The following is a 26,480-nucleotide window of genomic DNA, read 5'->3' as shown; positions in this document are numbered from 1 at the left end:
ACACCGACACCATCTTGTGCAGTGTGACGAGAGTCTAACTGACGGATGAAGTGATTTTTGCTGAGTCAAGCCAAGTGGAAACAGAAGTGACATGTTCTTTGCAGGTGTTCATTTTCTCCGGCAATTACACTGTCCAGGGAATGAGGCTCGACTCAAATGGAAGATGACATGTAAGATTCCAAGCCAGGTAAAAGCTTGAAATATGCGGCCATTCGAAATGTTGCACATTGCTGTCAAAGGATTGTAATTGAAGCTTACTGTGAGCCTGAAAGCATGAAAGCTTCATGACTTGTGGTAATACAAACAAATCTTTGAACACAATGCATCCGACAAGGGTCGAAGTTTGCAATGCTGCTTCGAGGCCCAAGGCCTGCACTTTCCCTCTCGCTTTACTGTTGAGCACCTACCTGTGTTTTCAAGATTTTCTTTTTCTTTCGAATGGCGCGTCTTTGACAACTTGCAGAAACGACACCGCATCATGCACACAACACTAGTTGTGATCATTAAGTCAAAGACACTCCATTCCAACTGCCGTTCACATGTAGAGGAAGCAGTGTAGCAAACAGATAGAAGAAAAGTCTCCATGAATACAATTTGCCGAAACCAAATGGAATGGAATTTGAATCTGTCAGTGCTTGTGACCTGCTCAGCCCTGCATTTGCGGCCAATGAGAACGATTGCATTTACACGTCAGGTCAAACGACTTGAACATTGTGGTGCTGAATGATCCATAGCTTCACTCACAAGCTCTGACAATAAAAGAAAAAGATTTATAGCATGGTGGCAGCGTTATTCTGTACGGAGACAGCGAGCAGCCGCGGCTGCCCGGCGGAGCCTCGCCGGCATTCGCTAGCGTTCAGACCAAGGGGCGGGGCTTCTTCTGGCCTTTCTCCAATCAGGTGGCTGGCCTCTCCTCCTGCCCAAAGCCTGCCTCCCTCCATCCCACCCGCCTGCCTCCATCCCAACATTCTCCTCCCCTCCCCTCCCCTCCCCTCCCCTCCCCTCCCCTCCCCTCTTGGAGGACAGAGCGATGCGGAGACAATAGGACACCACAGGAAGGCTGCCGTGGATGCTCACGGTCCCAGCTGCTCGGTGGACGTCGCCATCCACTCGGACTTGCCCTTTTCCCCGCCTTACTTGGTTCTAGTATGCGCCTTCACGCCCGTCCGGTTTTCTTTGCAGCCGCTTGGACGCACATCCAGGGCGGACTCCACAGCCCTGTTCTGAGCAAGCATCTCTTCAATGGTGAGCATTTTTACGTATCCTCAATAACGTTGCATCGGCCTGTTAAGGTGACAAATTCTACAATGACCCTATTTGGGTGCGTTTCTTTGAATCCGACTATCAAAGGCGTCGCCGAGCAGACGTGAATGTACAAAGATATTTTCCTCTTTTGTTGTCATTGATATCAAGCACTCCATCCATCCATCCATCCCCCTGAATGTGGGGGTAGCCAGGTGCCTGCATTGTGTGTGTGTGTTTGTCTGTCTGTGTCATTCAGCTGCGATTCCTCTGAGTCAGTGCAGTCTGAGGACACACTGCAGGTGGGGAGGTGAATGAATGAATGAATGAATGGTGAGAAGAAGCAAAATGGAATCTGTTCAACCTTCCTTATATGCTCTCGTCCGTGTATGATTTCAAAACATACTAATTACAAAATAAAAGTCTTCTTTTACGCCATAGCATTTTTCTTACATTAAAATCAAAATCTTAAGCAATCTTAAAACCCTCAGAATTGCATGCAGCCTCTCTCAACACAAGCGGTGGAGCAACGCATGCGGATAGATCAAACAATATTCACACGTATCATGAATCGATTAAAGTGTGACACTTGGTGGATATGAAAAAGGAGATCGACTCCAGCATGATGAGTCATTGCTCACCTAGAGGGACACAAACACAAAAGGCAAGACGATGCCGGCGGCTATCTTGCCTGGCAGCGCGCGCTCACAAAATACACACACGTCTTCATGATGTGCTTTTGTGGACTTATCAGCTGTGATGATAAGCGCTTCGATGACCAACACACACACACACACACACACACACACACTTTGATGATGAACGTTGACCGCTGCGTTATTGACACTAGTGTAGTGCCCTACCAGATCCACTCGAAGGCACGCCTTTAATGTTGTTTTTGCATCATTTCTAAATAATAATACGTTTTTCGAGTCACGAGGTTATGGCTTTGTCAATTTTGTTTTGCTTTGGCTTTCGAAGCAAAATTGGAGTGGCCAGGATATTCCTGTGCTTTTTCTTGAGTCATTTCTTTTCTAGCATCAAAATAAGAGTTTGAAAGCATACCGCATCTCAGGAAGAAATGGTTTCCACATCAACACAAAATGGACAGATAGATAGATAAATTCATGTTGTTTGTCCCTGTCTTGGCATTGAGTGTTGACCGTTCAAAGGATTGATCTTACACTTTGAATTCAAAATGATTCTAGAGCAAAACACAAGAATTATGAGGATATAAAACAAACAGCTGCTTTCGGTGTCCGCATTCATTGTGTGCGTGTGTCGCGCGGAAAACTTAAAGGTCAGTATAATGGAAAAAGGCTTTAGGAGACTAAAGATGGCGTTGCTTAAAATGTTAGAGGATTGGATGTTGAGGGACCTGGCTCCATGAATATATGCTTATTTGATCAGCTCTGGTTGCATAAGAGCTCGAGGTCCAGAGGTTTGAGCAAGCTGAGGAGGCCACACGGCTTTGTCTGTTATTCCGTCTACGTCTAGAAATATGTGTGTGTGTATAGGCTGACAAGAACAGCTGGAAATATTCAACCAAAATCTCAAATGTTGTCTTTACGGGATTCACAAACAATCGACATTGTGCCATTGTGATGACATTGTTTCTTATATGAGTGGCAATTCATTTCACCTTAATGTCTCTGCATGACGAGCACACAACACATGCACAGCACACATACGCCGAGCGAGCGAGCGAGCACACGTGGTGCAGCAGCATGCTTCCTGCAATGCTACAGTAAGCACTTTTAATCCCGGACAGGAACAAATGGTCTTTTCTCTTTTTACAAGCCCCTGCACTGCCTTCTAGTTTCGGCTCGTGAGTGAACGATTCGTTCAACAGAACCAATTTCCTTTCAGTGAACGAGAGTGAACGAATCACTTCCGAAAGTGATTGGTTCTTTTTTCAGTTCATATGACTTCAACCGGTAGATGTCGGTAATGCGCATTGAAGCTGCTGCCACCTCGCCATAAAACAAAACAAAGAAGAAGATGACGTCACTTACTGTTCACGAACGAGTCGTGAATTGCATTTCCCGCTCACCAACGAACGAATCTGAGTGCATTTCCAGTTCATCAGTGAGGGAACGAATCCGGACTTTCCCGTTCGCGAACGAGTCAACGAGTGAACTGCCTTCCTTCCTTCCTTCCTTCCTTCCTTCCTTCCTTCCTTCCTTCCTTCCTTCCTTCCTTCCTTCCTTCCTTCCTTCCTTGTAACTATGGCGTGAACTATGTAAGTCAGAATGTCCATTTACGATTTGCCAAGGAAAGAAAGAACCACTCACTGAAACAGCACTTCTTTTATGCGCGTTTTCTCCAAGCTAACGGCTAACTTTATTGCATGAAGGGATGCGCCGTTATGCAAAAAAAAAAAAAAAAACCTTGAAATTATGCTTCTCATTGGGTCTTCTTGATTTCATAAGTTAAAGTCCCAATGATCGTGAGCAGCAGGGGGGGGGGGGGCCCCATTTCAACCCCTTACACTGAGTGCCAAGCAGGGAAGAAATGAGTACCATTGTTATAATGGTCACTGGTATGACCCGGCCGGGGGTTTGAACCCCCAACCTCCCAATCTCAGGGCGGACACTCTCCTCTTAGGCCACTGAGCTGGTAAACACTCGAATCGTAGTATAACACTTATAGTCGTATTTAAATAACATGTGCTTATACATGCCTAAATATTGTTATCCAATATATGTACTGCAATTTCACATTGGATTGCTGGTTTGAAATGTACTTTTAATATTATTATATTTAATAAACATTAAAACCTGTTAAAACTTGTCTGGTGTTTTATTCCTTGTTTCTTTATTCGCCAATTAAAACATTAACTGCTTTATATGACAATATGTGTAGGTACATCTCAAGGACACTTCAAAAGGTACACTACACGAGGTAAAAAAAAAGAATAAATAAAGGGTTAATTTCACAAAAGAAGCACATCCACGATTATTCTCACACCTGGGATCGAACCAAGTCCTTACCGAGCAAGAGCCCAAGTCACTAACCAGTCGGCTATATCGACCTGCACCTTGTAGTCACTTGTACTGTTTTGTACTAGTGATGTGCATTCTAGTTAAGTGTAAATCTTTAGAATCGGTTGTGTGTGTTTAACAAGGGTAACTTGGAAAACATATTGGAACGCGGCCCCGAGGACTAGAGCTTGACACCTGTGACCTTTGACCATGATATTTCCCTAATAAAGTGTACCTAATGGAGTGTCTGTGTGATTCCCTCGTTAAGTGCACCTGCGTGAAAAGTTTTAGCTGCCGGAGGACGTGAAAGGAGCTAAAACTTTTCACGCAGGTGCGCTTAACGAGGGTCACTTGGAAAACATGTTGGAACGCGGCCCTTTGAGGACTGGAGGTCGACACCCCTGGTTTAAGTGAAAAGTGCCACACCCGCCCTCACCCCCACTTGCTAGGGTTAGAGCTAGAGCTAGGTTTCCAAGGAGTCTTGCTATCGCTAATTAAGGTTTCAAACTAGGGTTAGGGTTTCCGACTAGGGTTTTAAACCAAGGTTAGGGTTTTGAACTAGGTTTTAAAGCTAGGGTTAGGGTTTCCAACGAAAGTTTCCAACTACTTTTAGGGTTTCTAAGAATAGGGTTTGTAACTAGGCTTTCAAAGCTAGGGTTAGAGTTAGGGTTAGAGCTAGGGTTAGAGTTAGGGTTAGAGCTAGGGTTAGAGCTAGGGTTAGGGCTAGGGTTATGGTTAGAGCTAGAGCTACGGTTAGGGTTTCCAAGGAGTCTTGCTATCGCTAATTAAGGTTTCAAACTAGGGTTAGGGTTTCCGACTAGGGTTTTAAACCAAGGTTAAGGTTTCGAACTAGGTTTTAAAGCTAGGGTTATGGTTTCCAACAAAAGTTTCCAACTACTTTTAGGGTTTCTAAGATTAGGGTTTGTAACTAGGCTTTCAAAGCTAGGGTTAGGGTTAGGGTTAGAGCTAGGGTTAGAGTTAGGGTTAGAGCTAGGGTTAGAGCTAGAGTTAGGGTTAGAGCTAGGGTTAGGGTTAGAGCTAGGGTTATGGTTAGAGCTAGAGCTACGGTTAGGGTTTCCAAGGAGTCTTGCTATCGCTAATTAAGGTTTCAAACTAGGGTTAGGGTTTCCGACTAGGGTTTTAAACCAAGGTTAGGGTTTTGAACTAGGTTTTAAAGCTAGGGTTAGGGTTTCCAACGAAAGTTTCCAACTACTTTTAGGGTTTCTAAGAATAGGGTTTGTAACTAGGCTTTCAAAGCTAGGGTTAGAGTTAGAGCTAGGGTTAGGTATTTTTAGGGTTTCCAAGGAGTCTTGCTATCGCTAATTAAGGTTTCAAACTAGGGTTAGGGTTTCCGACTAGGGTTTTAAACCAAGGTTAAGGTTTCGAACTAGGTTTTAAAGCTAGGGTTAGGGTTTCCAACGAAAGTTTCCAACTACTTTTAGGGTTTCTAAGATTAGGGTTTGTAACTAGGCTTTCAAAGCTAGGGTTAGGGTTAGGGTTAGAGCTAGGGTTACAGTTAGGGTTAGAGCTAGGGTTAGAGCTAGGGTTAGAGCTAGGGTTATGGTTAGAGCTAGAGCTACGGTTAGGGTTTCCAAGGAGTCTTGCTATCGCTAATTAAGGTTTCAAACTAGGGTTAGGGTTTCCGACTAGGGTTTTAAACCAAGGTTAGGGTTTTGAACTAGGTTTTAAAGCTAGGGTTAGGGTTTCCAACGAAAGTTTCCAACTACTTTTAGGGTTTCTAAGATTAGGGTTTGTAACTAGGCTTTCAAAGCTAGGGTTAGAGTTAGGGTTAGAGCTAGGGTTAGAGCTAGAGTTAGGGTTAGAGCTAGGGTTAGGGTTAGAGCTAGGGTTATGGTTAGAGCTAGAGCTACGGTTAGGGTTTCCAAGGAGTCTTGCTATCGCTAATTAAGGTTTCAAACTAGGGTTAGGGTTTCCGACTAGGGTTTTAAACCAAGGTTAGGGTTTTGAACTAGGTTTTAAAGCTAGGGTTAGGGTTTCCAACGAAAGTTTCCAACTACTTTTAGGGTTTCTAAGATTAGGGTTTGTAACTAGGCTTTCAAAGCTAGGGTTAGAGTTAGAGCTAGGGTTAGGTATTTTTAGGGTTTCCAAGGAGTCTTGCTATCGCTAATTAAGGTTTCAAACTAGGGTTAGGGTTTCCGACTAGGGTTTTAAACCAAGGTTAAGGTTTCGAACTAGGTTTTAAAGCTAGGGTTAGGGTTTCCAACGAAAGTTTCCAACTACTTTTAGGGTTTCTAAGATTAGGGTTTGTAACTAGGCTTTCAAAGCTAGGGTTAGGGTTAGGGTTAGAGCTAGGGTTACAGTTAGGGTTAGAGCTAGGGTTAGAGCTAGGGTTAGAGCTAGGGTTATGGTTAGAGCTAGGGTTATGGTTAGAGCTAGAGCTACGGTTAGGGTTTCCAAGGAGTCTTGCTATTGCTAATTAAGGTTTCAAACTAGGGTTAGGGTTTCCGACTAGGGTTTTAAACCAAGGTTAGGGTTTTGAACTAGGTTTTAAAGCTAGGGTTAGGGTTTCCAACGAAAGTTTCCAACTACTTTTAGGGTTTCTAAGAATAGGGTTTGTAACTAGGCTTTCAAAGCTAGGGTTAGAGTTAGAGCTAGGGTTAGGGTTAAAGCTAGGGTTAGGGTTTCCAAGGAGTCTTGCTATCGCTAATTAAGGTTTCAAACTAGGGTTAGGGTTTCCGACTAGGGTTTTAAACCAAGGTTAAGGTTTCGAACTAGGTTTTAAAGCTAGGGTTATGGTTTCCAACGAAAGTTTCCAACTACTTTTAGGGTTTCTAAGATTAGGGTTTGTAACTAGGCTTTCAGGGTTAGGGTTAGGGTTAGAGCTAGGGTTAGAGTTAGGGTTAGAGCTAGGGTTAGGGTTAGAGCTAGGGTTAGAGTTAGGGTTAGAGCTAGGGTTAGGGTTAGAGCTAGGGTTATGGTTAGAGCTAGAGCTACGGTTAGGGTTTCCAAGGAGTCTTGCTATCGCTAATTAAGGTTTCAAACTAGGGTTAGGGTTTCCGACTAGGGTTTTAAACCAAGGTTAGTGTTTTGAACTAGGTTTTAAAGCTAGGGTTAGGGTTTCCAACGAAAGTTTCCAACTACTTTTAGGGTTTCTAAGAATAGGGTTTGTAACTAGGCTTTCAAAGCTAGGGTTAGAGTTAGAGCTAGGGTTAGGTATTTTTAGGGTTTCCAAGGAGTCTTGCTATCGCTAATTAAGGTTTCAAACTAGGGTTAGGGTTTCCGACTAGGGTTTTAAACCAAGGTTAAGGTTTTGAACTAGGTTTTAAAGCTAGGGTTAGGGTTTCCAACGAAAGTTTCCAACTACTTTTAGGGTTTCTAAGATTAGGGTTTGTAACTAGGCTTTCAAAGCTAGGGTTAGGGTTAGAGCTAGGGTTAGAGTTAGGGTTAGAGCTAGGGTTAGGGTTAGAGCTAGGGTTAGAGTTAGGGTTAGAGCTAGGGTTATGGTTAGAGCTAGAGCTACGGTTAGGGTTTCCAAGGAGTCTTGCTATCGCTAATTAAGGTTTCAAACTAGGGTTAGGGTTTCCGACTAGGGTTTTAAACCAAGGTTAGGGTTTTGAACTAGGTTTTAAAGCTAGGGTTAGGGTTTCCAACGAAAGTTTCCAACTACTTTTAGGGTTTCTAAGAATAGGGTTTGTAACTAGGCTTTCAAAGCTAGGGTTAGAGTTAGAGCTAGGGTTAGGTATTTTTAGGGTTTCCAAGGAGTCTTGCTATCGCTAATTAAGGTTTCAAACTAGGGTTAGGGTTTCCGACTAGGGTTTTAAACCAAGGTTAAGGTTTTGAACTAGGTTTTAAAGCTAGGGTTAGGGTTTCCAACGAAAGTTTCCAACTACTTTTAGGGTTTCTAAGATTAGGGTTTGTAACTAGGCTTTCAAAGCTAGGGTTAGGGTTAGAGCTAGGGTTAGAGTTAGGGTTAGAGCTAGGGTTAGGGTTAGAGCTAGGGTTAGAGTTAGGGTTAGAGCTAGGGTTATGGTTAGAGCTAGAGCTACGGTTAGGGTTTCCAAGGAGTCTTGCTATCGCTAATTAAGGTTTCAAACTAGGGTTAGGGTTTCCGACTAGGGTTTTAAACCAAGGTTAGGGTTTTGAACTAGGTTTTAAAGCTAGGGTTAGGGTTTCCAACGAAGGTTTCCAACTACTTTTAGGGTTTCTAAGAATATGGTTTGTAACTAGGCTTTCAAAGCTAGGGTTAGAGTTAGAGCTAGGGTTAGGTATTTTTAGGGTTTCCAAGGAGTCTTGCTATCGCTAATTAAGGTTTCAAACTAGGGTTAGGGTTTCCGACTAGGGTTTTAAACCAAGGTTAGGGTTTTGAACTAGGTTTTAAAGCTAGGGTTAGGGTTTCCAACGAAAGTTTCCAACTACTTTTAGGGTTTCTAAGAATAGGGTTTGTAACTAGGCTTTCAAAGCTAGGGTTAGAGTTAGAGCTAGGGTTAGAGCTAGGGTTAGAGTTAGGGTTAGAGCTAGGGTTAGGGTTAGGGTTAGAGCTAGGGTTATGGTTAGAGCTAGAGCTACGGTTAGGGTTTCCAAGGAGTCTTGCTATCGCTAATTAAGGTTTCAAACTAGGGTTAGGGTTTCCGACTAGGGTTTTAAACCAAGGTTAGGGTTTTGAACTAGGTTTTAAAGCTAGGGTTAGGGTTTCCAACGAAAGTTTCCAACTACTTTTAGGGTTTCTAAGAATAGGGTTTGTAACTAGGCTTTCAAAGCTAGGGTTAGAGTTAGAGCTAGGGTTAGGGTTAAAGCTAGGGTTAGGGTTTCCAAGGAGTCTTGCTATCGCTAATTAAGGTTTCAAACTAGGGTTAGGGTTTCCGACTAGGGTTTTAAACCAAGGTTAAGGTTTCGAACTAGGTTTTAAAGCTAGGGTTAGGGTTTCCAACGAAAGTTTCCAACTACTTTTAGGGTTTCTAAGATTAGGGTTTGTAACTAGGCTTTCAAAGCTAGGGTTAGGGTTAGGGTTAGAGCTAGGGTTAGAGTTAGGGTTAGAGCTAGGGTTAGGGTTAGGGTTAGAGCTAGGGTTAGAGTTAGGGTTAGAGCTAGGGTTAGGGTTAGGGTTAGAGCTAGGGTTAGGGTTAGGGTTAGAGCTAGGGTTAGAGTTAGGGTTAGAGCTAGGGTTAGGGTTAGGGTTAGAGCTAGGGTTAGGGTTAGAGCTAGGGTTATGGTTAGAGCTAGAGCTACGGTTAGGGTTTCCAAGGAGTCTTGCTATCGCTAATTAAGGTTTCAAACTAGGGTTAGGGTTTCCGACTAGGGTTTTAAACCAAGGTTAAGGTTTTGAACTAGGTTTTAAAGCTAGGGTTAGGGTTTCCAACGAAAGTTTCCAACTACTTTTAGGGTTTCTAAGATTAGGGTTTGTAACTAGGCTTTCAAAGCTAGGGTTAGGGTTAGAGCTAGGGTTAGAGTTAGGGTTAGAGCTAGGGTTAGGGTTAGAGCTACGGTTAGGGTTTCCAAGGAGTCTTGCTATCGCTAATTAAGGTTTCAAACTAGGGTTAGGGTTTCCGACTAGGGTTTTAAACCAAGGTTAAGGTTTCGAACTAGGTTTTAAAGCTAGGGTTAGGGTTCCCAACGAAAGTTTCCAACTACTTTTAGGGTTTCTAAGATTAGGGTTTGTAACTAGGGTTTCAAAGCTAGGGTTAGGGTTAGGGTTAGAGCTAGGGTTAGAGTTAGGGTTAGAGCTAGGGTTAGGGTTAGGGTTAGAGCTAGGGTTAGAGTTAGGGTTAGAGCTAGGGTTAGGGTTAGGGTTAGAGCTAGGGTTAGGGTTAGGGTTAGAGCTAGGGTTAGAGTTAGGGTTAGAGCTAGGGTTAGGGTTAGGGTTAGAGCTAGGGTTAGGGTTAGAGCTAGGGTTATGGTTAGAGCTAGAGCTACGGTTAGGGTTTCCAAGGAGTCTTGCTATCGCTAATTAAGGTTTCAAACTAGGGTTAGGGTTTCCGACTAGGGTTTTAAACCAAGGTTAGGGTTTTGAACTAGGTTTTAAAGCTAGGGTTAGGGTTTCCAACGAAAGTTTCCAACTACTTTTAGGGTTTCTAAGAATAGGGTTTGTAACTAGGCTTTCAAAGCTAGGGTTGGAGTTAGAGCTAGGGTTAGGTATTTTTAGGGTTTCCAAGGAGTCTTGCTATCGCTAATTAAGGTTTCAAACTAGGGTTAGGGTTTCCGACTAGGGTTTTAAACCAAGGTTAAGGTTTTGAACTAGGTTTTAAAGCTAGGGTTAGGGTTTCCAACGAAAGTTTCCAACTACTTTTAGGGTTTCTAAGATTAGGGTTTGTAACTAGGCTTTCAAAGCTAGGGTTAGGGTTAGAGCTAGGGTTAGAGTTAGGGTTAGAGCTAGGGTTAGGGTTAGAGCTAGGGTTAGAGTTAGGGTTAGAGCTAGGGTTATGGTTAGAGCTAGAGCTACGGTTAGGGTTTCCAAGGAGTCTTGCTATCGCTAATTAAGGTTTCAAACTAGGGTTAGGGTTTCCGACTAGGGTTTTAAACCAAGGTTAGGGTTTTGAACTAGGTTTTAAAGCTAGGGTTAGGGTTTCCAACGAAGGTTTCCAACTACTTTTAGGGTTTCTAAGAATATGGTTTGTAACTAGGCTTTCAAAGCTAGGGTTAGAGTTAGAGCTAGGGTTAGGTATTTTTAGGGTTTCCAAGGAGTCTTGCTATCGCTAATTAAGGTTTCAAACTAGGGTTAGGGTTTCCGACTAGGGTTTTAAACCAAGGTTAGGGTTTTGAACTAGGTTTTAAAGCTAGGGTTAGGGTTTCCAACGAAAGTTTCCAACTACTTTTAGGGTTTCTAAGAATAGGGTTTGTAACTAGGCTTTCAAAGCTAGGGTTAGAGTTAGAGCTAGGGTTAGAGCTAGGGTTAGAGTTAGGGTTAGAGCTAGGGTTAGGGTTAGGGTTAGAGCTAGGGTTATGGTTAGAGCTAGAGCTACGGTTAGGGTTTCCAAGGAGTCTTGCTATCGCTAATTAAGGTTTCAAACTAGGGTTAGGGTTTCCGACTAGGGTTTTAAACCAAGGTTAGGGTTTTGAACTAGGTTTTAAAGCTAGGGTTAGGGTTTCCAACGAAAGTTTCCAACTACTTTTAGGGTTTCTAAGAATAGGGTTTGTAACTAGGCTTTCAAAGCTAGGGTTAGAGTTAGAGCTAGGGTTAGGGTTAAAGCTAGGGTTAGGGTTTCCAAGGAGTCTTGCTATCGCTAATTAAGGTTTCAAACTAGGGTTAGGGTTTCCGACTAGGGTTTTAAACCAAGGTTAAGGTTTCGAACTAGGTTTTAAAGCTAGGGTTAGGGTTTCCAACGAAAGTTTCCAACTACTTTTAGGGTTTCTAAGATTAGGGTTTGTAACTAGGCTTTCAAAGCTAGGGTTAGGGTTAGGGTTAGAGCTAGGGTTAGAGTTAGGGTTAGAGCTAGGGTTAGGGTTAGGGTTAGAGCTAGGGTTAGAGTTAGGGTTAGAGCTAGGGTTAGGGTTAGGGTTAGAGCTAGGGTTAGGGTTAGGGTTAGAGCTAGGGTTAGAGTTAGGGTTAGAGCTAGGGTTAGGGTTAGGGTTAGAGCTAGGGTTAGGGTTAGAGCTAGGGTTATGGTTAGAGCTAGAGCTACGGTTAGGGTTTCCAAGGAGTCTTGCTATCGCTAATTAAGGTTTCAAACTAGGGTTAGGGTTTCCGACTAGGGTTTTAAACCAAGGTTAAGGTTTTGAACTAGGTTTTAAAGCTAGGGTTAGGGTTTCCAACGAAAGTTTCCAACTACTTTTAGGGTTTCTAAGATTAGGGTTTGTAACTAGGCTTTCAAAGCTAGGGTTAGGGTTAGAGCTAGGGTTAGAGTTAGGGTTAGAGCTAGGGTTAGGGTTAGAGCTACGGTTAGGGTTTCCAAGGAGTCTTGCTATCGCTAATTAAGGTTGCAAACTAGGGTTAGGGTTTCCGACTAGGGTTTTAAACCAAGGTTAAGGTTTCGAACTAGGTTTTAAAGCTAGGGTTAGGGTTCCCAACGAAAGTTTCCAACTACTTTTAGGGTTTCTAAGATTAGGGTTTGTAACTAGGGTTTCAAAGCTAGGGTTAGGGTTAGGGTTAGAGCTAGGGTTAGAGTTAGGGTTAGAGCTAGGGTTAGGGTTAGGGTTAGAGCTAGGGTTAGAGTTAGGGTTAGAGCTAGGGTTAGGGTTAGGGTTAGAGCTAGGGTTAGGGTTAGGGTTAGAGCTAGGGTTAGAGTTAGGGTTAGAGCTAGGGTTAGGGTTAGAGCTAGGGTTAGGGTTAGAGCTAGGGTTATGGTTAGAGCTAGAGCTACGGTTAGGGTTTCCAAGGAGTCTTGCTATCGCTAATTAAGGTTTCAAACTAGGGTTAGGGTTTCCGACTAGGGTTTTAAACCAAGGTTAGGGTTTTGAACTAGGTTTTAAAGCTAGGGTTAGGGTTTCCAACGAAAGTTTCCAACTACTTTTAGGGTTTCTAAGAATAGGGTTTGTAACTAGGCTTTCAAAGCTAGGGTTGGAGTTAGAGCTAGGGTTAGGTATTTTTAGGGTTTCCAAGGAGTCTTGCTATCGCTAATTAAGGTTTCAAACTAGGGTTAGGGTTTCCGACTAGGGTTTTAAACCAAGGTTAAGGTTTTGAACTAGGTTTTAAAGCTAGGGTTAGGGTTTCCAACGAAAGTTTCCAACTACTTTTAGGGTTTCTAAGATTAGGGTTTGTAACTAGGCTTTCAAAGCTAGGGTTAGGGTTAGAGCTAGGGTTAGAGTTAGGGTTAGAGCTAGGGTTAGGGTTAGAGCTAGGGTTAGAGTTAGGGTTAGAGCTAGGGTTATGGTTAGAGCTAGAGCTACGGTTAGGGTTTCCAAGGAGTCTTGCTATCGCTAATTAAGGTTTCAAACTAGGGTTAGGGTTTCCGACTAGGGTTTTAAACCAAGGTTAGGGTTTTGAACTAGGTTTTAAAGCTAGGGTTAGGGTTTCCAACGAAGGTTTCCAACTACTTTTAGGGTTTCTAAGAATATGGTTTGTAACTAGGCTTTCAAAGCTAGGGTTAGAGTTAGAGCTAGGGTTAGGTATTTTTAGGGTTTCCAAGGAGTCTTGCTATCGCTAATTAAGGTTTCAAACTAGGGTTAGGGTTTCCGACTAGGGTTTTAAACCAAGGTTAGGGTTTTGAACTAGGTTTTAAAGCTAGGGTTAGGGTTTCCAACGAAAGTTTCCAACTACTTTTAGGGTTTCTAAGAATAGGGTTTGTAACTAGGCTTTCAAAGCTAGGGTTAGAATTAGAGCTAGGGTTAGGTATTTTTAGGGTTTCCAAGGAGTCTTGCTATCGCTAATTAAGGTTTCAAACTAGGGTTAGGGTTTCCGACTAGGGTTTTAAACCAAGGTTAAGGTTTCGAACTAGGTTTTAAAGCAAGGGTTAGGGTTTCCAACGAAAGTTTCCAACTACTTTTAGGGTTTCTAAGATTAGGGTTTGTAACTAGGCTTTCAAAGCTAGGGTTAGGGTTAGAGCTAGGGTTAGAGTTAGGGTTAGAGCTAGGGTTAGGGTTAGGGTTAGAGCTAGGGTTAGAGTTAGGGTTAGAGCTAGGGTTAGAGCTAATTAGGGTTAGAGCTAACTAGCTCTAACCCTAGCTCTAACCCTAACTTTAGCTCTAACCCTAGCTCTAACCCTAACTCTAGATCTAACCTTAACCCTAGCTCTAACCCTAACCCTAACTAGCTCTAACCAAGCCCTAACCCTAACCCTAACAAGCTAAAACCCTAACCCTAACCCTAACTCTAGATCTAACCCTAACCCTAGCTCTAACCCTAACCCTAACTAGCTCTAACCCTAGCTCTAACTCTAGCTCTAACCCTAACACTAGCTTTAACCCTAACTAGCTCTAACCCTAACTAGCTCAAACCCTAACCCTAGCTCTAACCCTAACCCTAACTAGCTCTAACCCTAGCTCTAACTCTAGCTCTAACCCTAACACTAGCTCTAACCCTAACTAGCTCTAACCCTAACTAGCTCAAACCCTAACCCTAGCTCTAACCCTAACCCTAGCTCTAACCCTAACCCTAACCCTAGCTCTAGCTCTAACCCTAACCCTAACCCTAACTAGCACAAACCCTAACCCTAGCTCTAACCCTAACCCGAGCTCTAACCTTAACCCTAACAAGCTCTAAACCTAACCCTAACTCTAGCTCTAACCCTAAACCTAGCCCTAGCTCTAACCCTAACCCGAGCTCTAACCTTAACCCTAACAAGCTCTAACCCTAACCCTAACTCTAGCTCTAACCCTAAACCTAGCCCTAGCTCTAACCCTAACTCTAGCTCTAACCCTAACCCTAACTCTAACCCTAACCCTAACTCTAGCTCTAACCCTAGCTCAAACCCTAACCCTAGCTCTATCCCTAACCCTAGCTCTAACCCTAGCTCTAACCCTAACTAACACAAACTCTAACCCTAGCTCTAACCCTAACCCTAGCTCTAACCCTAACAAGCTCAAACCCCAACCCTAGCTCTAACCCTAACTCTAGCTCAAACCCAAACCCTAACCCTAACCCTAGCTCTAACCCTAACCCAAGCTCAAACCCTAGCACTAACCCTAACTCTAGCTCTAACCCTAACCGTAACTCTAACCCTAACCCTAACTCTAGCTCTAACCCTAGCTCTAACCCTAACCCTAGCTCTATCCCTAACCCTAGCTCTAACCCTAACTAACACAAACCCTAACCCTAGCTCTAACCCTAACCCTAGCTTTAACCCTAACCCTAGCTCTAACCCTAACAAGCTCAAACCCTAACCCTAGCTCTAACCCTAACTCTAGCTCAAACGCTAACCCTAACCCTAGCTCTAACCCTAACCCTAGCTCTAACCCTAGCACTAACCGTAGCTCTAGCTCTAACCATAACCCTAAATCTAACCCTAACCCTAGCTCTAACCCTAGCACTAACCGTAGCTCTAGCTCTAACCATAACCCTAGCTCTAACCCTAACCCTAGCTCTAACCCTAGCTCTAACCCTAACCCTAGCTCTAACCCTAACTCTAACCCTAGCTCTAACCCTAACCCTAGCTTTGAAAGCCTAGTTACAAACCCTAATCTTAGAAACCCTAAAAGTAGTTGGAAACTTTCGTTGGGAACCCTAACCCTAGCTTTAAAACCTAGTTCGAAACCTTAACCTTGGTTTAAAACCCTAGTCGGAAACCCTAACCCTAGTTTGAAACCTTAATTAGCGATAGCAAGACTCCTTGGAAACCCTAAAAATACCTAACCCTAGCTCTAACTCTAACCCTAGCTTTGAAAGCCTAGTTACAAACCCTATTCTTAGAAACCCTAAAAGTAGGTGGAAACTTTCGTTGGAAACCCTAACCCTAGCTTTAAAACCTAGTTCAAAACCCTAACCTTGGTTTAAAACCCTAGTCGGAAACCCTAACCCTAGTTTGAAACCTTAATTAGCGATAGCAAGACTCCTTGGAAACCCTAACCGTAGCTCTAGCTCTAACCCTAACCCTAGCTTTAACCCTAACCCTAGCTCTAACCCTAACAAGCTCAAACCCTAACCCTAGCTCTAACCCTAACTCTAGCTCAAACGCTAACCCTAACCCTAGCTCTAACCCTAGCTCTAACCCTAGCACTAACCGTAGCTCTAGCTCTAACCATAACCCTAGCTCTAACCCTAACCCTAACCCTAGCTCTAAACCTAACTCTAACCCTAGCTCTAACCCTAACCCTAGCTCTAACCCTAACTCTAACCCTAGCTCTAACCCTAACCCTAACCCTAGCTTTGAAAGCCTAGTTACAAACCCTAATCTTAGAATCCCTAAAAGTAGTTGGAAACTTTCGTTGGGAACCCTAACCCTAGCTTTAAAACCTAGTTCGAAACCTTAACCTTGGTTTAAAACCCTAGTCGGAAACCCTAACCCTAGTTTGAAACCTTAATTAGCGATAGCAAGACTCCTTGGAAACCGTAACCGTAGCTCTAGCTCTAACCCTAACCCTAGCTCTAACCCTAACTCTAACCCTAGCTCTAACCCTAACCCTAGCTTTAACCCTAACCCTAGCTCTAACCCTAACAAGCTCAAACCCTAACCCTAGCTCTAACCCTAACCCTAACCCTAACCCTAACCCTAACCCTAACCCTCTAACCCTAACCCTAACCCTAACCCTAACCCTAACCCTAACCCTAACCCTAGCTCTAACCCTAACCCTAACCCTAGCTCTAACCCTAACTCTAACCCTAGCTCTAACCCTAACCCTAGCTCTAACCCTAACTCTAACCCTAGCTCTAACCCTAACCCTAACCCTAGCTCTAACCCTAACTCTAACCCTAGCTCTAACCCTAACCCTAGCTTTGAAAGCCTAGTTACAAACCCTAATCTTAGAAACCCTAAAAGTAGTTGGAAACTTTCGTTGGAAACCCTAACCCTAGCTTTAAAACCTAGTTCGAAACCTTAACCTTGGTTTAAAACCCTAGTCGGAAACCCTAACCCTAGTTTGAAACCTTAATTAGCGATAGCAAGACTCCTTGGAAACCCTAAAAATACCTAACCCTAGCTCTAACTCTAACCCTAGCTTTGAAAGCCTAGTTACAAACCCTATTCTTAGAAACCCTAAAAGTAGGTGGAAACTTTCGTTGGAAACCCTAACCCTAGCTTTAAAACCTAGTTCAAAACCCTAACCTTGGTTTAAAACCCTAGTCGGAAACCCTAACCCTAGTTTGAAACCTTAATTAGCGATAGCAAGACTCCTTGGAAACCCTAACCGTAGCTCTAGCTCTAACCATAACCCTAGCTCTAACCCTAACCCTAACCCTAGCTCTAACCCTAACTCTAACCCTAGCTCTAACCCTAACCCTAGCTCTAACCCTAACTCTAACCCTAGCTCTAACCCTAACCCTAGCTCTAACCCTAACTCTAACCCTAGCTCTAACCCTAACCCTAACCCTAGCTCTAACCCTAACTCTAACCCTAACCCTTACCCTAGCTTTGAAAGCCTAGTTACAAACCCTAATCTTAGAAACCCTAAAAGTTGTTGGAAACTTTCGTTGGAAACCCTAACCCTAGCTTTAAAACCTAGTTCGAATTCTTAACCTTGGTTTAAAACCCTAGTCGGAAACCCTAACCCTAGTTTGAAACCTTAATTAGCGATAGCAAGACTCCTTGGAAACCCTAACCCTAGCTCTAACCCTAACCCTAGCTCTAACTCTAACCCTAGCTTTGAAAGCCTAGTTACAAACCCTATTCTTAGAAACCCTAAAAGTAGTTGGAAACTTTCGTTGGAAACCCTAACCCTAGCTTTAAAACCTAGTTCAAAACCCTAACCTTGGTTTAAAACCCTAGTCGGAAACCCTAGCCCTAGTTTGAAACCTTAATTAGCGATAGCAAGACTCCTTGGAAACCCTAACCGTAGCTCTAGCTCTAACCATAACCCTAGCTCTAACCCTAACCCTAGCTCTAACCCTAACTCTAACCCTAGCTCTAACCCTAACCCTAGCTCTAACCCTAACTCTAACCCTAGCTCTAACCCTAACCCTAGCTCTAACCCTAACTCTAACCCTAGCTCTAACCCTAACCCTAACCCTAGCTCTAACCCTAACTCTAACCCTAGCTCTAACCCTAACCCTAACCCTAGCTTTGAAAGCCTAGTTACAAACCCTAATCTTAGAAACCCTAAAAGTAGTTGGAAACTTTCGTTGGAAACCCTAACCCTAGCTTTAAAACCTAGTTCAAAACCTTAACCTTGGTTTAAAACCCTAGTCGGAAACCCTAACCCTAGTTTGAAACCTTAATTAGCGATAGCAAGACTCCTTGGAAACCCTAAAAATACCTAACCCTAGCTCTAACTCTAACCCTAGCTTTGAAAGCCTAGTTACAAACCCTATTCTTAGAAACCCTAAAAGTAGGTGGAAACTTTCGTTGGAAACCCTAACCCTAGCTTTAAAACCTAGTTCAAAACCCTAACCTTGGTTTAAAACCCTAGTCGGAAACCCTAACCCTAGTTTGAAACCTTAATTAGCGATAGCAAGACTCCTTGGAAACCCTAACCGTAGCTCTAGCTCTAACCATAACCCTAGCTCTAACCCTAACCCTAACCCTAGCTCTAACCCTAACTCTAACCCTAGCTCTAACCCTAACCCTAGCTCTAACCCTAACTCTAACCCTAGCTCTAACCCTAACCCTAACCCTAGCTCTAACCCTAACTCTAACCCTAGCTCTAACCCTAACCCTAACCCTAGCTCTAACCCTAACTCTAACCCTAGCTCTAACCCTAACCCTTACCCTAGCTTTGAAAGCCTAGTTACAAACCCTAATCTTAGAAACCCTAAAAGTTGTTGGAAACTTTCGTTGGAAACCCTAACCCTAGCTTTAAAACCTAGTTCGAATTCTTAACCTTGGTTTAAAACCCTAGTCGGAAACCCTAACCCTAGTTTGAAACCTTAATTAGCGATAGCAAGACTCCTTGGAAACCCTAACCCTAGCTCTAACCCTAACCCTAGCTCTAACTCTAACCCTAGCTTTGAAAGCCTAGTTACAAACCCTATTCTTAGAAACCCTAAAAGTAGTTGGAAACTTTCGTTGGAAACCCTAACCCTAGCTTTAAAACCTAGTTCAAAACCCTAACCTTGGTTTAAAACCCTAGTCGGAAACCCTAGCCCTAGTTTGAAACCTTAATTAGCGATAGCAAGACTCCTTGGAAACCCTAACCGTAGCTCTAGCTCTAACCATAACCCTAGCTCTAACCCTAACCCTAGCTCTAACCCTAACTCTAACCCTAGCTCTAACCCTAACCCTAGCTCTAACCCTAACTCTAACCCTAGCTCTAACCCTAACCCTAGCTCTAACCCTAACTCTAACCCTAGCTCTAACCCTAACCCTAACCCTAGCTCTAACCCTAACTCTAACCCTAGCTCTAACCCTAACCCTAGCTTTGAAAGCCTAGTTACAAACCCTAATCTTAGAAACCCTAAAAGTAGTTGGAAACTTTCGTTGGAAACCCTAACCCTAGCTTTAAAACCTAGTTCAAAACCTTAACCTTGGTTTAAAACCCTAGTCGGAAACCCTAACCCTAGTTTGAAACCTTAATTAGCGATAGCAAGACTCCTTGGAAACCCTAAAAATACCTAACCCTAGCTCTAACTCTAACCCTAGCTTTGAAAGCCTAGTTACAAACCCTATTCTTAGAAACCCTAAAAGTAGTTGGAAACTTTCGTTGGAAACCCTAACCCTAGCTTTAAAACCTAGTTCAAAACCCTAACCTTGGTTTAAAACCCTAGTCGGAAACCCTAACCCTAGTTTGAAACCTTAATTAGCGATAGCAAGACTCCTTGGAAACCCTAACCGTAGCTCTAGCTCTAACCATAACCCTAGCTCTAACCCTAACCCTAGCTCTAACCCTAACTCTAACCCTAGCTCTAACCCTAACCCTAACCCTAGCTCTAACCCTAACTCTAACCCTAGCTCTAACCCTAACCCTAGCTTTGAAAGCCTAGTTACAAACCCTAATCTTAGAAACCCTAAAAGTAGTTGGAAACTTTCGTTGGGAACCCTAACCCTAGCTTTAAAACCTAGTTCGAAACCTTAGCCTTGGTTTAAAACCCTAGTCGGAAACCCTAACCCTAGTTTAAAACCTTAATTAGCGATAGCAAGACTCCTTGGAAACCCTAAAAATACCTAACCCTAGCTCTAACTCTAACCCTAGCTTTGAAAGCCTAGTTACAAACCCTATTCTTAGAAACCCTAAAAGTAGTTGGAAACTTTCGTTGGAAACCCTAACCCTAGCTTTAAAACCTAGTTCAAAACCCTAACCTTGGTTTAAAACCCTAGTCGGAAACCCTAACCCTAGTTTGAAACCTTAATTAGCGATAGCAAGACTCCTTGGAAACCGTAACCGTAGCTCTAGCTCTAACCATAACCCTAGCTCTAACCCTAACCCTAACCCTAACCCTAGCTCTAACCCTAACTCTAACCCTAGCTCTAACCCTAACCCTAGCTCTAACCCTAACTCTAACCCTAGCTCTAACCCTAACCCTAACCCTAGCTCTAACCCTAACTCTAACCCTAGCTCTAACCCTAACCCTAGCTCTAACCCTAACTCTAACCCTAGCTCTAACCCTAACCCTAACCCTAGCTTTGAAAGCCTAGTTACAAACCCTAATCTTAGAAACCCTAAAAGTTGTTGGAAACTTTCGTTGGAAACCCTAACCCTAGCTTTAAAACCTAGTTCGAAACCTTAACCTTGGTTTAAAACCCTAGTCGGAAACCCTAACCCTAGTTTGAAACCTTAATTAGCGATAGCAAGACTCCTTGGAAACCCTAACCCTAGCTCTAACCCTAACCCTAGCTCTAACTCTAACCCTAGCTTTGAAAGCCTAGTTACAAACCCTATTCTTAGAAACCCTAAAAGTAGTTGGAAACTTTCGTTGGAAACCCTAACCCTAGCTTTAAAACCTAGTTCAAAACCCTAACCTTGGTTTAAAACCCTAGTCGGAAACCCTAACCCTAGTTTGAAACCTTAATTAGCGATAGCAAGACTCCTTGGAAACCCTAACCGTAGCTCTAGCTCTAACCATAACCCTAGCTCTAACCCTAACCCTAACCCTAGCTCTAACCCTAACTCTAACCCTAGCTCTAACCCTAACCCTAACCCTAGCTTTGAAAGCCTAGTTACAAACCCCAATCTTAGAAACCCTAAAAGTAGTTGGAAACTTTCGTTGGAAACCCTAACCCTAGCTTTAAAACCCCGTTCAAAACCCTAACCTTGGTTTAAAACCCTAGTCGGAAACCCTAACCCTAGTTTGAAACCTTAATTAGCGATAGCAAGACTCCTTGGAAACCCTAACCGTAGCTCTAGCTCTAACCATAACCCTAGCTCTAACCCTAACCCTAGCTCTAACCCTAACTCTAACCGTAGCTCTAACCCTAACCCTAACCCTAGCTTTGAAAGCCTAGTTACAAACCCTAATCTTAGAAACCCTAAAAGTAGTTGGAAACTTTCGTTGGAAACCCTAACCCTAGCTTTAAAACCTAGTTCGAAACCTTAACCTTGGTTTAAAACCCTAGTCGGAAACCCTAACCCTAGTTTGAAACCTTAATTAGCGATAGCAAGACTCCTTGGAAACCCTAACCCTAGCTCTAACCCTAACTCTAGCTCTAACACTAACCCTAGCTCTAATCCTAACCCTAACTAGCTCAAACCCTAAGCCTAGCTCTAACCCCTGACCCTAACACTAGCTCTCACTCCAACCCTAGCTCTAAGCTTTAGGGAGGTGTATGGTTATATGGGTTAGCACACGAGCAACTGTGTTTCAAATTTTCTATAATAAATCTTTGGGTCCCACTGAGATTCGAAACCGCTCTGCTGGGGTGAGAGCCCAGAGCACTAACCACTACACCACGGAAGCCACTGAAACACTCCTGCTTTTATGCGCGTTTTCTCCAAGCTAACGGCCAACTTTGTTTCATGAAGGGATGCGCCGTTATGCAAAAAAAAAACCCTTGAAATTATGCTTCTCATTGGGTCTTCTTGATTTCATAAGTTAAAGTCCCAATGATCGTGAGCAGCAGGGGGGGGCCCCATTTCAACCCCTTACACTGAGTGCCAAGCAGGGAAGAAATGAGTACCATTGTTATAATGGTCACTGGTATGACCCGGCCGGGGGTTTGAACCCCCAACCTCCCAATCTCAGGGCGGACACTCTCCTCTTAGGCCACTGAGCTGGTAAACACAATAGTAGTCAAGTCAAGTTTATTTGGCTGTGAAGCCCTAACACGTAGTTTTTAATTAACGTGTACAATGTATCTACTGCAATTTTACATTAGATTGCTAGTTTTGAATTTCCTTTCATTATTATATATTATAATTATTATAGCAGCAATGCTGTCTGTCGCTTAGTAAAAAAACAACAACGACTATGTATAGTAAGGCTTTTTTTTTAAAAACAAAACAAAAAAAACGACCATGTAAGACTTGCAAAAAAAAAAAAAACAACAACAAAAAAAAAAACCATAAGGCTTTATTGTTACCTTACTGTGTGATTGCAGCTATTCTTCTCCTTGTCAGTTTGGATTATAGGGAAGGATGAGAGAATTTCCACTGTGTGTGTGGATGAAAAATTGGCCGGCTCTATGAATTATGAGTGCCTGTTTGGAGTGAGAAGCTGTTCTCTTGTGCTGCTGGTTATGCAATAAATGTTTTGCGTTTGTTTAGTTGACAGTTACGCTGCAGATAGAATCAATGTTTTTGTTTTGGATGTTCGATATCAATCAATCAATGTAGAATCAACTAATACCATCATAAAACTCCAATGAAGCAATTTCACAGGTATTGTTATTACAAAACACCAAATAAATGTTCTCCACGAATCCCTACTATCACATTGGCCAGCCAATATGGGTTTTTGACTTCTTCCCTGCTTCTGTTTCTCCAGTAACGTCAAGTTTGTAGCTGCTGCCGCTCTTGTCCCGCCGCCTGGGCATCCATTCGTCACTCCGTCAGCATCGCCCTAAGCCACAGTCATGAGTTCTTCTCCGTTGACATCACGAGCTAACATGGACATCCTAGATGAGCTGCAGCTGATTGCAGCCCAGAACCTAGAAAAGTTGGAAGTCAATAAGTACTACGAAATCATCAGAGAGTTGGGCAAGGGCACCTATGGCAAGGTGGACCTGGTCATCCACAAGATCAGAGGTGAGTTAGTTTCACACAGAATGACACAAATATTCCAAACTGGAAGACCAGACCAGACCAGTAATAATAGAACATTATCATCACCAAAATATTGACTCTAATGTTGGTTTTCCGGCCTCCAAGGAACAAAAATGGCACTGAAGTTCTTGAAGAAGAAGACGACCAAGCTGAAGTCGTTCCTGCGGGAGTACAGCATCTCGCTTTACTTGTCTCCTTGCCCTTTCATCATCAACATGTTTGGCATCGCTTTTGAGACGGACGAGTACTACGTGTTTGCGCAGGAATATGCGCTAGCAGGGGACCTCTTTGACATCATTCCTCCGCAGGTACCAACCACATCAAATGAGAAGCCATGTCCTTGACCTCAGTGATTTCCCCCTTTTCCACTCCTTCAGGTGGGTCTCCCCGAAGCAGTGGCAAAGCGCTGTGTGCACCAAGTAGCCATTGCTTTGGACTACATGCACTGTAAGAAGCTGGTCCACAGGGACATCAAACCTGAAAACATTCTCATCTTTGACCGCGAGTGCCGCAAAGTCAAGCTGTCTGACTTCGGCATGACCCGTCGCGCCGGATCGCCAGTGAAACGAGTGAGTAGTCGGGACGGAGCTTTGCCGGGGGTTAGGGTTTTTTTTTTTCTCTTTCTGAACGATCCCTTGTGTCTTTAGGTCAGCGGCACCATCCCTTACACAGCCCCGGAGTTGTGCGACGTATCCCGCCACGAGGGCTTCTGCGTGGACTACAGCACTGACGTGTGGGCTTTCGGCGTGCTTCTCTTCTGCATGCTGACGGGAAACTTCCCATGGGAGAAGGCGCTGGCCTCTGACTCCTTCTACCAAGAGTTCATCCGCTGGCAGAGGAGGAGGACCAACACGGTGCCTTCCCAGTGGAGACGCTTCACCGAGCAGGCCCTACGCATGTTTCGCCGCTTGCTCTCGGTGGAGCAGGAGCGACGCTGCTCTGTCAAAGAGGTCTTTGGATACTTCAGCCACTCGTGGATGCTGGACGGCGAGAATAACAACAACGGCAACGGCAACGGCGGGGAAAGGGTCGGCGGCGGCGGAGGCGGCGCTAACGGAAGAGGAGAGCTCACCGATAACATGTCTTCGTCTTCATCCGGGGAGGAAGACGAGGAACTCCTTGTGGAGCGGATGAAGCAGCAGACTCTGTCCCAATTGTCGCCCCCCGTGCCCGGCGAGCGTGGCGCAGCCAAGGGCGCCACCATGGAACTGGGCGGGGGCCACCATTTTGTTTCCGTGTCCACCAACAGCTCGGTGTCATCCACCAACAGCTACGAGCGTATGCCGAGAACGGAGAACGGCTCGCCGGGAGGCCGCATGCTCGTGGCCACACCCATCGAGATTTGCGTTTGAGCTCAACATTTTCGACGTTAATCTCGTCTCACCAGTGTGCTCTTCTTCTACCGACCACTCATCAACCCACGTACAGTCGATGTGCATGCACGGAGAACGAGACGCCGTTGTTGTCGTGCTGGCGGGGCGGTGGAAGTACATACATGACAGACAGACAGACAGACCGTGTCGACAAACAGAAGACCAAAACGTCGTTCCTAAAGCAATAGTTCCGAAAAAAAGCAAAAAAAAGGTCAGGTTGGAACATGACGTTTCCCCAAGAACAACATGTTGTACATTTGACTCAAGAACCAAGGCAAAAAGTGATGAGGTTTCATTAACTGGGTGGTTTTTTTGTAACACTGATTTTCAGTCAGAAGGTTCGGGCTCTAATTCAACTAGTTACTGGCTGATAGTTGTTTGATAGTTTACAATCATTTAACATATTGACTTCACACTATTTTCTACTCACTCTTGTGTTCCCCAAAATATACATACATCATTATTTTCAACTCTGCCCCCACAAAAAACAAAACAAATTTCAAGTTAATAATGCATGATGAGTAGCTCAGCTCAGCAACTTTAAAAAAAACACAAAAACATATTGTCGTGGAATCTTTTGACGTAGCACAATTTTCACATTACATCCGAGGGGACTGTTGTAAGATTTCTTGATGTTTTAGGGCTAAAATGAAAAAACCCCGACAGAAAACAAAATGAGTTTCTATTCAGTGTGTTTTACTGTGTTTGTATTTATGTCTTGTATTCGCATCACCACTTTCAGGAACTGTAAAGCATGACTAGCAAGCACTCAAAAAGATAGCGAATGAAAGGAGCTTCTCAATGGTCAAACAGTGGCATGGAAGTTGCTTTGAAACTGCCCCGCAAAAAAGCTATTCCTCAAACCCAAGCATTTGAAAGAAGAAAACCAAAAACTGGATCGTACATTTAGTGTCTTTCCCCATAAATCTGCATGTGTGTGTGCTAAACGCTTACGCTAACAAGGTTGTGTATTTGACCACATGCTTGGATTTTTGTCATCATCCCAGCTGCTCCCCAATCAACCAGCGAGTATGCAAAAAAGTCCGTTTTGTGACAATCTCTGACCTCATCGGACGGGGAACAAAAGAACAAAAGACACTGTGGATGCGGATGCTGTTTTCACCCATCACGCAGCTGCTCCCTTGTTTACTGCCGGCCGCTGCAGCACTTTCGACTGACATTAAGAAAAGCGTTACCTCATCATCTTCAACCAGCGCCGTTGGCTAACTGTAGCAAGCCTGATGTTTGATTTCAAATCAATATTGACAAAGTTATCCTGGTCATCACAAAAACCGGCGCAAGACCAAGCCAAGGTCATGACATATGTGTAAGTGGTTACTGAGCCAAGGAGCATACTTTACCCTAGGAAAAAAGTCGTCACATTCATGAAAATAGTTGATTCTTCTTAACGGCGCTTAATGTTTGCGATAGGGCGTGCGTCACTAAGTATTTGAGGACTTAAATCAGCCTTTTCCTTCCATCTCATACTGCTTTTATTGGCTGGCTGCAAATATTTTGGATTTGATCAATGTTAAATCATCTTCCTCTCTATAGAAGCTTAATAAGAGAAATGCTCAATGTCCAAAAATATTGTTTTAATAATTGCAGAGATTGTTCACATTCATTTAGGGAAGAAGAAATGAATAATTATGCTTTTCTGATACTGTTTTTTTTCTTTATTAACACCTAAGCAGATCAAAAATCTTAAGAACTCCCTCAAATATTACAGTATAACATTTTCTCAGGTTGAAGTAGATTTTGTGACATTAAGGTTTTTTCAGAGAGTACGATTAAATAATAAACATTTCTGACCAACCAATTCAGGTCAATTGGATAATCCCTCAAGGCTCACCGGTTGGGAATAACAGGTGTGTAAACAATCCTGACTCCATTATTATTGGCAGAAAGATAAACCAATCATTTTAGTGCTTATGTGTGGCATGATTAGATGCAATAGTGTCAATCGTTTTTCCCATTTAGGATTAGTGGTGGGAGGAGAAATGATTAACACCAAACTGGAAGTAAAAGATCCTAACAGTTTGCTGGTGAGCATCCTCCTATTTTCTTCATCTTTTCATTCTTATCACGTGTAGTAGTTGAGCTTCGATGTTTGTGTCCAGTGGAATATTTCCCAGCATTATCATTTTGGTGACTTTTGGTGAGTAGATTGCCACAAACACTCCAACTTGTTTCTGTCTCTGCAATACAACTGTCTTCCTGTTGAATCAGATTTAGTCAATAAAATTGAGAATTCTTGTTGAACTCA

At 43.4% G+C, this 26,480-nt stretch overlaps 1 protein-coding gene across 1 annotated transcript; it reads left to right on the top strand.

Annotated features, from left to right (window-relative positions):
- The first annotated feature begins 110 nt into the window (after positions 1 to 110).
- bsk146 (brain specific kinase 146) lies at positions 111 to 26,480 on the top strand. Its single transcript, XM_049759703.2, has 5 exons — positions 111 to 1,245; positions 22,564 to 22,823; positions 22,947 to 23,149; positions 23,219 to 23,410; positions 23,489 to 26,480. Exons 2-5 carry the CDS (start codon positions 22,652 to 22,654, stop codon positions 24,191 to 24,193), a joined length of 1,272 nt encoding a protein of 423 aa, XP_049615660.1. The 5' UTR covers positions 111 to 1,245; positions 22,564 to 22,651; the 3' UTR covers positions 24,194 to 26,480.

The sequence above is a fragment of the Syngnathus scovelli genome, chromosome 21, assembly GCF_024217435.2.
Source record: "Syngnathus scovelli strain Florida chromosome 21, RoL_Ssco_1.2, whole genome shotgun sequence".
Lineage (NCBI taxonomy): Eukaryota > Metazoa > Chordata > Actinopteri > Syngnathiformes > Syngnathidae > Syngnathus > Syngnathus scovelli.
Note: the sequence above shows the minus strand (reverse complement) of the source record. Positions and strands in the feature narration are given on the sequence as shown.

Excerpts from the sequence above, each read along its gene's own strand:
- bsk146 (XM_049759703.2), top strand. The coding sequence starts at position 22,652 with ATGAGTTCTTCTCCGTTGACATCACGAGCTAACATGGACATCCTAGAT. Across the intron at positions 22,824-22,946 it reads GGTCATCCACAAGATCAGAG|GAACAAAAATGGCACTGAAG; the intron begins GTGAGTTAGTTT and ends CCGGCCTCCAAG. Across the intron at positions 23,150-23,218 it reads TTGACATCATTCCTCCGCAG|GTGGGTCTCCCCGAAGCAGT; the intron begins GTACCAACCACA and ends CCACTCCTTCAG.